A 14350-nucleotide genomic window follows, 5' to 3' on the forward strand; every position below is an offset into this window, starting at 1 on the left:
TGTTGCATATCCTTTACTAAAGTTTTTGGAATAATAGGGATGTATCCCATCTTTGTTAATGAAAAGTAATGCTCATTTGAAATCGATAAGGAAGATTTAATTAATATAGCACTTATATTTTAGTCCTCCACTCATCACAGAGGGTCACATGACTACATAAAGTTTTTCTTTATGGTGTTACTCCCCATAAAACACTTCATCTTACTTAATGATACAGATATTTCCTGAATTTTGACTAGATAGACTTGGGATTATCTATTAGTAGAAGCAGCAAGGATTCTCTCTGTTGCTTAATCTCATCCTTTTTAGGATATCCCCAAATGATTACATTACCTTTGATAACTACCTCCACGCTCAGTGGACTGAGAACTCACTCTCAGAACTTCACAGAGGCTCTGGCTTTTCTGTAACCTCTCCAAACACCTATAAGACCGGCTATTAAAGGGATATCATATTCTTCCAAAGTCAGCATTTAACTTAATAATAGGTTGTAGATTAAAAATCTATTAGGACCACTACCATGTCAACTAATATTCTCCGTGGGATTTTTGTGGAGACCTGGGTATAGATGCCAGATACCAAACCATCCAGAAGCTTCCATGCCAGTTTTAAATCTTTTTTTTTTTTTTTTTTAATTTTTAATTATTTCTGATAGTCACAGAGAGAGAGAGAGAGAGAGGCAGAGACACAGGCAGAGGGAGAAGCAGGCTCCATGCACCGGGAGCCCGACGTGGGATTCGATCCTGGGTCTCCAGGATCGCGCCCTGGGCTAAAGGCAGGCGCCAAACCGCTGCGCCACCCAGGGATCCCCCATGCCAGTTTTAAATGTTGCAGTGATTCACACCAAACATTGAAAATGTTAGTATATTTTTTGGCATTCTATTGGTTCTATTTATGTGCATAAAAAGATTTGATATTTGAGTTCTTTGTAAGAAATATTTTTAAATCTCTTAATAAAAGGAATATATAATGATACACTGACATGGAAGCATCAGAATCTTTTAATAGAGCATTGCAGTTCAAATCAGGAACTTGAAAGTTTTCATTCTGCATGTCAACTTGTGACTTAAATCCCCTATAGTGCCCTTTCCCACCCAAATAAGATTTAGGTAGAAATAAAAGTCCTAACCATGTTGTATATGAATTAAAAATAAATGATATATAATTATATGTAGTTCTTTAAGTCTTCAGAAGAAAATTTTTTTAGTGTATATAAGTTAGGCCTTTTGTTGTTGAAAATCTTAAAATTAAAATAATAAAATATTAAAGAAAATATTAAAGAAAAATTAAGGGAACCATAAATGGTTATGAATAGACTTTTGTATTAGTTGAGGAATAATTTTTTAAAAATCAAGAAAAATCAAGAAAAAGTAATAAAACACACAATAAATAGAAAGCACAAAATAAGGTGGTAGAATTAAAGCCAAATATATCAGTAGTTACCATAAATGTCAGTGGATAGAACTTAACATTTGAATAACATAGATGGGGCAGCGTGGTTGGCTCAGTGGTTTAGCGCTGCCTTCAGCCCAGGGCCTGATCCTGGAGACCCGGGATCGAGTCCCACGTCAGGCTCCCTGCATGGAGCCTGCTTCTCCCTCTGCCTGTGTTTCTGCCTCTTTCTGTGTCTCTCATGACACATAAATATAATCTTTTTAAAAAATAAATAAATAAATAACATAGATGGTTTTATTTATTAGAATGCTGGGGGGTTTTTGGTTTATTTTTTTTCCAATTTTTAAAAGTTTTTATTTAAATTCCAGTTCATTAACACACAGTGTAGTATTAGTTCCAGGTTTACAATATAGTGATTCAGCACCTGTATTTTTGACGCTATCACAGAAAGGAAGAAAACCATATAAATGTGTCAGGATGCGGTTAAAATTCAACATCTGCATGATTACAAATTCATAGCAAAACTATAAATAACTTTCTTAACCGGATTAATATCTGTTAATACCTATAGCAACTAGATTTAGTGTTAAAATATTAGAATTCACTTAATTTTTTTAAACCTTAGCTTTTTTATTAATTTTTATTTAAGATTCTGCTTATTCATGAGAAACACACAGAGAGAGGCAGAGACATAGGCAGAGGGAGAAGCAGGCTTCCTGGGGGGAGCCTGATGTGGGACTTGATCCCAGGACCCCAGGGTTACCACCTGAGCCAAAGGCAGACACTCAACCACTGAGCCACCCAGGTGCCCCTGGAATTCACTTTAAAGTCAAGAGTAAGATAAAAATGTTCCCTGTTACCATTGCTTTTGAACATTTAGTTATTAATCCATCCCTCTAGTACTAATTGGGAAGCAGGCACTGTTCTAGAATCTAAAGATCAAAATCTAGTAGAGGACAAAACAAAGGAATAAGAAGAAAAAAAATGACTGTTGTGAAGAAAAATAAGGCAGGGGACAGAAGGTGATAAGGAAAGTTTCTTTGGACTGAAAATGTTTAAGCAGAAACCCAAATGAAGTGAGGGTGTGTGTTACATGGATACCTGGAGAAAGAGCATTCCAGAAAGAGAGAACAAAGTACAAATGCTCTGAAGTAGGACCATATTGGCTTATTGGGCCAGTAGCAAGGTCAGTGGAATGAGGAGAGTAATATTCAAAGATAACATGGGGCCTTGCAGGATATAGTATTTGGGAGTTTATCCTGAGTGGGAAGGGAAGATATGAGAGGTTTTGGAGAGAGAAAAAAATAGCATGGTTTGACTATTTTTTTAAAAGATCAGAGTTGCTATATAGAGAATAAGTTCAGTAGCAATGGAGGCAGGGTACAAAGCAAACTAGTTAGGATATGGCAGTTGTAAAGATAAGAGATGGTATGGTTTGCCTTAGTAAGGAAGCAATGAAAGTGATGAGAATTAGGTGGGTTCTGATATACAAGGTGGCCATAAAGTTTGGAAACATAGTTAAGTTTATAATGTATGCTAATATAATATGAATAAGCCATTTATTATGTATTCACTGAAGTTTTCAGACTCAGTAATCACCTTGTGTTGCTAATGTAGGACCAGGAAGATTTATTAATGGACTAGATGTGAAGTTTGTGAGAAGAATCAAGGATTAGTCCAATATTATTGGCCTGAGCAATTTGAGGAATAGAGCTGCCCTTTACCAAGAAGAGGAAATTTAGGAGAAGAGTAGATTTGACCGTGAAATCAAGAGTTTTGTTTTGAAAATGTTAGTTTGGGACAACTGTCTCTTTAATGAAGATATTGAGTGGCATTTTGTTATTAGATCTGGATACAAAGGAAAATCCATGCTAAAAATTTGGGAATCATTGTATTCTCTATCTAGGGAGAGCCTAGCTCAAACTTAAAAGTATAAAATTTGTAGAGGAAGAAACAAAAATTATCATTACTTTCAAATAAAATGTGATACAATATGGTAATTAAGAGGACTTGGAAGCCACAGTGCCTGGGTCTGTATCCCAGCTTTATGATTTCCTAGTATGTGATTTTGGTAATTTACTTATCCCAGTTACATTTTTTCTTTAAATCTATAAGATAAGAATAGTACCCACAAGGTTGATAAGATAAGAATAGTACCCGCAAGGTTGTCGTGAGGATTACATTAGTTAATACACAGGGTGCCTGGGTGACTCAGGTAGTTGAGCATCTGCTGTCAGCTCAGGTCGTGATTTTGGGACCTGAGATCCAGCCCCAGGTCTGTCTCCCTGCTCAGTGGGAAGTCTACTTGTCCCTCTCCTTCTGCCCCTCCCCTGTATGTGTGTGCACACATGTGCTCTCTCTCTCTTTTACTCTCTCTAATGAATAAATAAAATCTTTAAAAAATAAATAAAAATACACTTTTCTAAAAAAATTAGTTAATATACATGAAGTGTTTGAATACCATTTGGAACAGAGTAAAGTGTTCAATAAGCATTAGCTCCCATAATTATATTATTAAAATTACTAGATTATCTACAAAGAAAATCTGAAAGGATATATAGAAAACTGTTAAAATATTAAACAATTTAGCAAGGTAGCCCAATATAAAGCCAGAATATAAGGTTAATAAAGTTACTAGACACTAGGAACTTTCAGAAAATATAATTTTTAAGAAAAATTACAATATCAACAAAAATCTATAAGTATATGGAAATCTAACAATATTTACATACCTTTTATTATGAAAACTAAAATATATTTCTGAGAGACTTTAAAAAAGACCTAAATAAACTAAAGGAGATCCCACATTTTTAAACAGGGAGGCTAACTATCAGCAAAATGGCAGTTATTCCTAGATTGATCTTAAATTCAGTGTCATTACAATAAAAAACCCAACCAGGATCTTGTATAGGACCTGGCAGGCTGACCCTGAAATACATATAAAAGAATAGAAGGCCAAGAATTGCCAAAATAAGTTAAAGAAGATTAAAAAAACGAAGGACACCCAATCCTGTTGGATAGAATCATGATAAATAAAACATTGTAATACTAGTGTGGGGATAGACAAAATAGACTATGAACCAATAAGAAGCCCCTAAGTGTGTGTGTATACATACACACGTGTATGTGTTGGGGGGAGCTTTATAGATAAAAGGACAGTTTAAAACATGGCACTGGGGGATGCCTGGGTAGCTTAGTGGTTGAGCATCTGCCTTTAGCTCAGGTCATGATCCCAGGGTCCTTTAGCTCAGGTCATAATCCCAGGGTCCTAGGATCGAGGCCCGTATCAGGCTTCCTGCAGGGAACCTTCTTCTCCCTCTGCCTATGTTTCTGCCTCTTTCTGTGTCTCTCATGAATAAATAAATAAAATATTTTAAAAAATAAAATTAAAACACGGCACTGGGAAAATTATACTATCTATACAGAAAAAGTTAAATTGGATCTTTACCTTATACTACACAAGGAGAAATAAACACCAGATGGGATAAAAACCTGAACATAAAAAGCAAAAACGGGGGCACCTGGGTGGCTCAATGGTTGAGCATCTGCCTGTGGCTCAGGTCATGATCCCAGAGTCCTGGTATCGGGTCCCACATCGGGCTCCCCAAGAGAAGCCTGCTTCTCTCTTTGCCTATGTCTCTGTCTCTTTCTCTGTCTCTCGTGAGTAAATAAATAAAATCTTTTAAAAAAACAAAAACAATTTAAACTCTTAGGTGTATATACATAAATAACATATTCTCTTCTGGTTTTTTACAGTGTATGCAAGCCTCAATTTTGCCCCTAAGACACAGCAGACATTTGGTGGCCAAACAGAACGTACTTCATCACACTCTGGTCTAAATCCAAGTCCAGGAGGCTTCATCCTTCCATCCTATCCTCTCTCATCACCTCGAACTAGTCCAAAGCACACATCTCTTACTGTATCTCCAAAGAAGTCTCAGGATAATTCCGTTAACTTCTCTAATTCCTGGCCTCTTAAAAGCTTTGAAGGACTACCAAAGCCAAGTCCCCAGAAAAAGCTTGTCAGCCAAAAATCATCGGACCCTCCAGGTAGAACTGATGGTAAAAATTAATACTTTATTGAAATTTATTTGTGTTTTTGAATTATTGCTTTGGAGTTAGGTTGTTTGATCTTTGAAAGCTAGTAAACTGCATTTTATTTCTCTGAATTAATAAGCATCTAGGAAAATAATAGTATGTTAAAAAGATCAAACATGTAATACAAAATGCAAATGAAGTTGTTATTTCTTTTCTTTTCTTAATTTTATACTTCAAAATCCTTTTTCAGAATTAGGCAACTAATAATGCTTTGTAATGAACATGAATGTGAACAGCCTGAGAGCCTAAGTAACAATTTTAGCTTTAGAAATATAAAATGTCATTCATATAATTATTATAATTAATGTTTAGTATCCATTTATTCTACATTTTTTTTGAATTTGAATTTTAGTGTATGTTAAATTTATTTTAAAGAGTTTTCTATTATTAACTAAAATATTCTTTTCTTACCAAGAGCCCTCTCCAAAATATTGAAATTAGCATTTAAATTTATTCAAGACAGATCAATCTCAAAATAAAAAGTCTATTAAAAGCAGCCCTTGTATTCCACATACTTTCTTATCCCCATCCTCTGAGATGAAATGTTCCACCTTTAAACTACGCAGTAACACTGGTGTCCAGTTTATAACATTACCATAAGGTCATTTGTTGCATGGTTAGTCAGTTATATCCCTTTTTCTTAGCACTAAACCTTCATTTCCTCCATTAATTTCTTCCTATGTTTGTCTTTCCTACAAGATCAAATATTGTATTGAAAGCTGAGAGTTTATTCAGTTTGTTCTCCCGTGTGCCCAGCATTACTACTTTGCATATAATACTCATTCACATGTTGCTTACATAATTAAATGAAGCCAGGAGAATAGTCCTTCTGGCTTACTTGTGGACTTTACCATACAAATACTGGTTATGATAATGTCTATAAAAATAGAAATTTAACTTCTTATATAGTATTTTTATTTAATATGAATTTCTGATGACTCATTTTTGTTTTATTTGCTAGGTGACACTGATACTTTGATCTCATTTTAAATAGCAGTCTAATAAAAGATATTTTTTTAATTTAAAAACACTGTATTCCAAACACTTATAATTATAACTCCCACTTCCCTGAAATTAAAAAAAAAGTAAGTAAAATATATTTTTTTTCACGCAGGAGAAAATTCTCAAGAAAAACTTTCTCCAGTTCAGCTTACACCTGCCTTGGTGAGATCACCATCTTCCCGACGAGGCCTAAATGGAACCAAACCTGTCCCTCCCATACCAAGAGGAATCAACCTTTTGCCTGATAAAGCTGACTTAAGCACAGTTGGACCCAAAAAGAAAGAGCCTGATGATTTTTGGAAGGGTGAAAAAGATAGTCTTACGATTGATCTTTCAGAATTAGATATCAAAGATAAAGATTTGGATCAAGAAGAGGTTAGAGCCAAATAATAATTTTTAATAATTTTTCAATGCTTGTAATTTTCAATAATACAATAGCTTCTATTTAAGGAAAAATCAAGTACTTTTTAATTCCATAACATGTTTTTTAATAAAAATATTGCATGATCCTTATAGAAAATGCAGAAACTATAGTGAAGTATTAGGAAGAAAACTAATCATACCAAATCCCACTACCCAGAATAATTTGCCATTAACAATCTAATGTGGGATCCCTGGGTGGCGCAGCGGTTTGGCGCCTGCCTTTGGCTCAGGGCGCGATCCTGGAGACCCGGGATCGAATCCCACATCGGGCTCCTGGTGCATGGAGCCTGCTTCTCCCTCTGCCTGTGTCTCTGCCTCTCTCTCTCTCTCTCTCTCTCTCTCTGTGTGACTGTCATAAATAAAAAACAAAACAAAACAATCTAATGCGTTTCCTTTCAGTATTTCTTCTATGCAGATACTATTTCTTTTTAAGTTAAAAGTATGAGTAATACAGCAATATATTCATACACTAATTCCTCCCAAATGAACAATTTGCATATTTGTTTCCTCTTTTTATTTTTATTTTATTTTTTTAATTTTTTTATTTATTTATGATAGTCACACACACAGAGAGAGAGAGAGGTGCAGAGAAACAGGCAGAGGAAGAAGCAGGCTCCATGCAAGGAGCCCGACATGGGACTCGATCCTGGGTTTCCAGGATCATGCCCTGGGCCAAAGGCGGAGCTAAACCGCTGAGCCACCTGGGCTGCCCTGTTTTCTATTTTTAAATAAATGAAACCTAACATAGTTCCTTCCCAATCTAGTTACTCCCCCCTTCTCCACTGGAAGCAACCACTGTCACCATTAACTTGTGTTTTATGTGTTTTTGTACTTTTAATATATTAATATTTTGATATTTTATTTTATTTTATTTATTTTTTTTATATTTATTTTATAACCATAATTTATTTTGGCTTATTCCTAATTCTTTGCTATTGGAAACAATGCTGAACATTCCTGAGTATGTCTGTTTTGTATACGTACAAGTTTATCTTTATGAAACTGAAATACTATATACTCATCTTTGAATTCTCAGTCACTTCATTTATACTATAAAAATCCATTGCCAATATGACAACTCTGTACATACTAATTATGTCAGAGAAGGAATATGGTTACTATGTTACTACTACTATATGCACTATTTCCATAGATGCTTTCTTTTTATCATATTAGTCTGCCTGATGTCAGGTTTAAAAAAGTGTTTTACATTAAATATGTAAACTGAAACACTCAATGATATTTTGTGGTTTTATTTTTGCCTGTTTTTAAGATGTAAGCATCATATACTGATAGTTTGCTTAATAAAATTAATATTAATGCATATTCATTTTAAGGACATTTCTTTAACATTAAGCTGGTGTACCAAAATTGGTTCTTAATGAATTAATTAGTCATTCCCACTTCTGACTGCGTGTAAAATCTTTCCTTTCCCCTCCACTCCTAGTTTTATTCCACTGGTACTAGGAAGAGAATTCATTTAAAGGGAAGAAAATTCTAGAAGAGACATTTTCCTTCATAACTCATAAATTTCATCTGATGCTATGTATTTTTGCGTTATTTGTATGATATCTTAAAAATAACCCTTTTTCTTTAGTGAATAATTGAAAGGGTAATTTCTTTTATATAATTATTGGTAAATATAGGAGGATAGTACTATTTTTAAATATTCAACCTTCCAGGGATTTACTAGGGAAGTGACCATATAGTTGAATCAACCACTATAATTGTTATAATCAAAATGTAAGTGAAATACAGTTTATGTATTTCTGGGTTCCTTAATATTTTTTTTAAGATTTTATGTATTTATTCATGAGAGACAGAGAGGCAGACACATAGCCAGAGGGAGAAGTAGGCTCCCTGCAGGGAGCCCCACGTAGGACTCAATCCCAGGACCCCAGGATCACAACCTGAGACAAAGGCTCAACCACTGAGCCATCCAGGTGGCACAGGGTTCCTTAATTCATTCAAGGTTCCATTCCCGACTTTAATATATTTGTTTGCAATGGCAATTTCTACTCTACATTTCTAGAAATACTTGGCTTCATAAGTCATATACAGTCATCTGTTGTTCTCAGAACTCTAACAATGACAAACTTGATATAAACTTCAAATTTTATAAAGCTGATTACTTTTCACAGAATTTTTAAATGGCCACATCCATACACCAATGCCCTAAGATTAGCGAGACCTCACTGACTTCAACTCTGATGTCTACCATCTGATTCAATGAGTCCTTTACTAATTAAATTTTATTATATTAGTCATTGTTCTCAGTGCTGGAAATACCATGGTGAATAATAGCTTAAGATCCTTCCTCTTAAAGGCGCTTACGGTCTTGTTTATAAATTGGTTGTTTATAAAATATGTATCTTTACTCTGTACAAATATGTTAATATCCATCTTGTTAGTACCAGATTGGAGAATGGCTAGCTAGGTATAGTGAATGGAATTTAAAATCTAAGGATAACTTTTACTCACATAAATGTCTTGTAAAGTTAATTGTTTTTATTTTTTTCTTAGATGCAGAGCTCTCTTAGGTCCCTTCGTAATAGTGCAGCTAAGAAAAGAGCAAAACTGAGTGGCAGTACTTCTGATCTTGAAAGCCCTGATTCAGCAATTAAGCTCGACTTGATTATGGACTCACCATCTCGATCTTCCTCTCCAAACATCAGCTCTTACAGTGAAAGTGGAGTTTACAGCCAAGAATCATTGACTTCTTCTCTGTCTACAACTCCCCAGGGGAAGAGAATAATGTATTTTATTTTTTGACATGTTAAATGAATGCCAATCTTTAATTTGTAGTCTGACCCCTAATATCATATTTGAAAAAACTTTAAAACTATGTATATTCTAGGTTTTAAGATGTTGAAGTACATTTAAAAGACAGTGGAAAAATTTACAGATACTGTCTTGCATGGCTTTTGCTTGGGTCAGGTGGAGAGAGAGAACACAACCTTTAGTGCAACTTAGAGCTCCTACAATAATATAAGCCCATATTCCCCAAGCCCTAGTTGTTCTCCTGCCTAAGATTTACCCTAATATTCTGAGTTCTTTTTTTTAAAATATTTTATTTATTTATTCATAGAGACACACAGAGAGAGAGAGAGAGAGGCAGAGACACAGGCAGAGAGAGAGGCAGAGGGAGAAAGAAGCAGGCTCCATGCAGAGAGCCTGACGTGGGACTCAATCCAGGGTCTCCAGGATCAGGCCCTGGGCTGCAGGCGGCACTAAATCGCTGCGCCACCAGGACTGCCCAATATTCTGAGTTCTTTAGCTCTGTTCTGGATCATCATTTGATTCAAATCAAATCATCATTTGATTCAATGATCAAAAGATCATTCAATCTTTTGCAGTAAACCTATACCTGATATTACTGCTTTCATTGAAAACTCAGCACCAATTTCCTGTAATTGGTTAGATAAACTCTACCCAGCTATTACCTCGCTATTTCTTACATTTTGTTGTTACATTTTCTAGTAGAAGGTTAGGATTCCATGCCGTAGCTTTTGCAGCTTTCCCAGAAGCCTCTTTATTGCAGTTCTTAAATTAGAGTCTTGACTGCCCCACAACTGACAAAGAATATTTAGTATAGCAGTTCACCAAACTTTTCCAGATTACCTCAGTGACCTCTAAGTCTTAAAAAGTGATCCCACCTTGATTTCTGAGAATTTCTGTAACTCTATTCTAGGATTTTGGGGAATATCTTCCTTTATTTTGGACAAAAACCTAAGAGTAGAATTGCTAGGTCATAGAATTTATCTTTTTAAATAACTGCTGAACAGTTTTCCAGAATACTTGTGCAATTTTATACTCTCACTAGCAAAGTATGAGAGTTCCAGTTGTTTCACATCCTTGTTTATATTTGTTGTTGTCAGTCTAGTCTTATTTTTATTTTGTTGTTGTTGTCCGTCTTTTTAACTTTATTTTCCTTTGATTTTATCCTGAACCAATCTCTACATTTTTAACTTAAGTAGCAGCTTATTTTACAGTTGGAAAGTTTTCTTACTGGAAATTACTTTGTTGTAATTACCTGGGTAAAATAATGCAGTATATTTACAAAATTAATTTGGAACAGCTACATGGGCTAGTGAAGTGACTACATTTATGTTTAGTTACCAGACATTTGAAATAGCTATTTATCTTTTAGACCTAAAGTCCTTCCTTTATCTTCTATGAATGTGAAATTTTATGTTAAATATTCCTATAGCTGTAAGGTCCTATAAATAATTTGGAACATAGCTGGGTAGAAAAGTTCATTTTATACTATAATATTTAGAATTTGCTATTCCCTATGTTGTCTCATGGAATTATTCCCTTAGATACTGAACTCTGTAAGAAAGAGTTCAATATACCCTCATTTCTGGACCAAATTACCTTTAATGAATTTCATATTTCCACATTAAATTTAATAGATTTAAAACAGTTATTCTTATCCAGCTTGCGTCTTGCCTTACAAATCATGGCAAAGAAAGCTATTACTACCTCATGTGGAGCTTTCATCTTTAAGTGGGTTGGAAAGGAAAAACTCTTGGGAACCACTTTTCTAGAGATTAAAGTATTTTCTTTCATTCAAGTCAGATACATAGTATGAATGTAAATTTAAAAACCTGTCATCAATTCTAGAGAAATAATTCTTTTTTTTTTTTTTTAAGATTTAATTTATTCATGAGAGACACAGAGAGAGAGGCAGAGACACAGGCAGAGGGAGAAGCAGGCTCCATGCAGGGAGCCTGATGTGGGACTCGATCCCGGGACTCCAGGATCATGCCCTGGGCCGAAGGCCGGCGCTAAACCGCTGAGTCACCCAAGGGATCCCTGAGAAATTATTCTTTAAAAATATTTAGCACTGACTTCTCACTAGGCCAATTAACAAATATGCTTACCCAACTACTAATAAATATACTCCTTTGTAAAATCTCTTTGTAATATCCATCACTGTCTTTTTGATATTACAACACTTAATTCATTTAAAAGTTTCTTTACATTCAGATTTAACATTCTTCAGTTGCTTTCTTTGTGGAAAAAAAAAAAAAAGAAAAAAGCCTGTTGGTCTTTATAATGTCAGAAAAGTTTAAAATAATAATCCAGGAAGAAAGTGGCATTTGCTAATCAACCTACTTGTTGCTTATCTCTAATATGTAGTGTAGTCAAGTCTCTTTTTTTGCATTATTACCTATAAGGAAAGATAGTATAGTAGATAATACATAGGAATCATTTGCTTTAGTTTCAGAATGAACTTTCTTTGGATCAGTTTTTTTTTTTTTTTTTTTTTTGGACCCAACAAAAGATTATAAAGTACAAGTTGGAGAATCTTCCCTGGCTTTGGCAATCCTCTCATGAATAATAAAGAATTGCTTATATGTTAAATGGTTGAGAGTTCAAAAAGTGAACTAGGAATACCAATAAATATTTTTAGCTATAGTTTTTCATAATGCTCCTGCCTTACTATATAAGAATGTTGAATTAGCTTTAGGCCTTAAATGCTTATTAAAATTACTTTGTTTCATTCTAGGTCAGATATATTTCCAACATTTGGAAAAAAACCTTGTCCAACAAGACTTTCTTCTGCAAAGAATAAAAACTCTGAAATAGACCAAAGCCTCATTGCAGGTATTTTATAACTTTTTAAAATGTGATTTATAAACAGTATGATTTTTAAATAATATCAAAAATGGTAAAAAAAAAAATACATTTCAGATGTAGAATTTTTGTAGTTACCAGTTAAGACTAATCATCTCTTCAACTCCTTAAAAGGCCAAAAAGCAAGAATAAGTATTGTATTGTTCTTGGAAGTAAAAATATTTACCTAAATAATGGATCCCCCTTTAAGCCCATAGGTGTACCTATCCCTGGCTTTTCCATCTGGACATTTTGGTTTTTGATATGGAATGTGACCTGGCTGCCAGAGTTTTGAAAACCCTCAGGATGATTCTAATATGCAGCATAGTTTGGAAGCCACTAGGCATCACAAAAGACAATTTGTTTTAAAAACAACACTTAACTAGTAGTTAAGTTCATTTGTATCTTGTTAAGAATTTTGTGAACTAACTTGGCAGTCTCTAACATATAGAATTTTTCAGAAAATAGATTTAGTTATGGGTGGGGGGATGGATGGGGTAACTGGGTGATAGGCACTGAGGAAGGCACTTGATGGGATGAGCACTGGGTGTTATACTATATGTTGGCAAATTGAATTTAAATTTTAAAAATGTAAAAAAGAATAGACTTAGTTATTGGAAAATATTTGGATTCTGATCTATTTAGGATGGGAACTGTCTGTGATTCTTCCTTATGATTGGTAAAACTATATTGGATTATGAGTGAATTATATAACAAATTGGAATTTATTTTCACATGATCTCAGTATAAAAGTCCTAATGACTTTAAGGCTACTCTACCTTACATTATAATTTCCTCTCTAAAATATATATATGTATGTATTTAATTGTCTATTAAGATTTTTAAATTTCTTGCTCCTAAGTATGTCTTAATTTCATCTCCTCTTTTTAGTCTCCACTATCACTTTTACTCGTTTCTTACCTTCCTAGCTTCCTAAGATTTTTCTCCAGCTTCAGTTTCATTCTCTATAATCCATTCCCCACAATGCAAGTCAGACTGTGTTGTCCAGCCTTAATAATTCTTAGGACATTCTTCTTCTTTTTTTTTTTTTTTTTTTAGGACATTCTTCTTTGATCTGTCCTTGTCTACCTCTCCAGCCTCAAATTTTAGTTCCTTCTTTGCATTTTTGTATTCCAGTTAAATCAGACCATTAAAGTACCGTTTCCTCTCTTTTTGCACTTGCACCTATCATTTCTTCTGGGTGAAATCTGGAATCCACACACACTTGATTAAGCTGTAAAAACAGTTCAGTTGCTTTCTCTGGAAACCTTTCCCATTCACAAACAAAATTGATTATTATCTCTTTTGTGATATCATTATATTTTGCACTGACATCTTTATAGTGATATTACCATTATTTTACTATTTTCGACTCTCAGATTCCCAGAGATTATTTACCTCTTATTACCTACCAAGTGCCTTCATAATCATGAATGTTTCATTCAATCATGCGTGCCTAATATATTGGCTTCCACAAACCTATTGTTCCACAAAGAGTTAGTTAATCTAGGCACAGGAAGACAGTGTATATGTGCTTTGGAGTCTGAAAGACCCCAGCTAGAATCCCAGTTTGGCCATATTCATGAGCTGAGCAAGTTATTTAACTGCTTTGAAACTCAGTTCCCTCATTTGGTAATGTAAACTGTGAGAAGGAGTAATAAACATATAAGTATAAGCACCTAATGCATAGTGAACATTTGGTATTCTCTTACAGGAGAAGACATATAACATATAAACTTATTCTTTAATCCTTTTTAAAGCCTGATTATTATAGTAAATTATTAATAACTTTATAAATATATAAGTTATG

The 14350-nt window shown here is 34.2% G+C and overlaps 1 protein-coding gene across 8 annotated transcripts in view; it reads left to right on the forward strand.

Annotated features, from left to right (window-relative positions):
• TOGARAM1 (TOG array regulator of axonemal microtubules 1) overlaps positions 1–14350 on the forward strand; it is a 77979-nt gene that overhangs the window by 21810 nt on the left and 41819 nt on the right. For 6 of the 8 annotated variants that reach the window (XM_049113127.1, XM_049113132.1, XM_049113130.1 and 3 more), the window contains 4 exons: positions 5152–5457; positions 6608–6870; positions 9442–9674; positions 12434–12531. In XM_049113127.1, coding sequence (XP_048969084.1) covers positions 5152–5457; positions 6608–6870; positions 9442–9674; positions 12434–12531 — 900 coding nt within the window. The remainder of the gene's footprint in view (positions 1–5151; positions 5458–6607; positions 6871–9441; positions 9675–12433; positions 12532–14350) is intronic. The other 2 variants (XM_049113128.1, XM_049113129.1) reach the window with 1 other exon arrangement.

Source organism: Canis lupus, chromosome 8, assembly GCF_003254725.2.
Source record: "Canis lupus dingo isolate Sandy chromosome 8, ASM325472v2, whole genome shotgun sequence".
In the NCBI taxonomy this organism is placed as follows: Eukaryota; Metazoa; Chordata; class Mammalia; order Carnivora; family Canidae; genus Canis; species Canis lupus.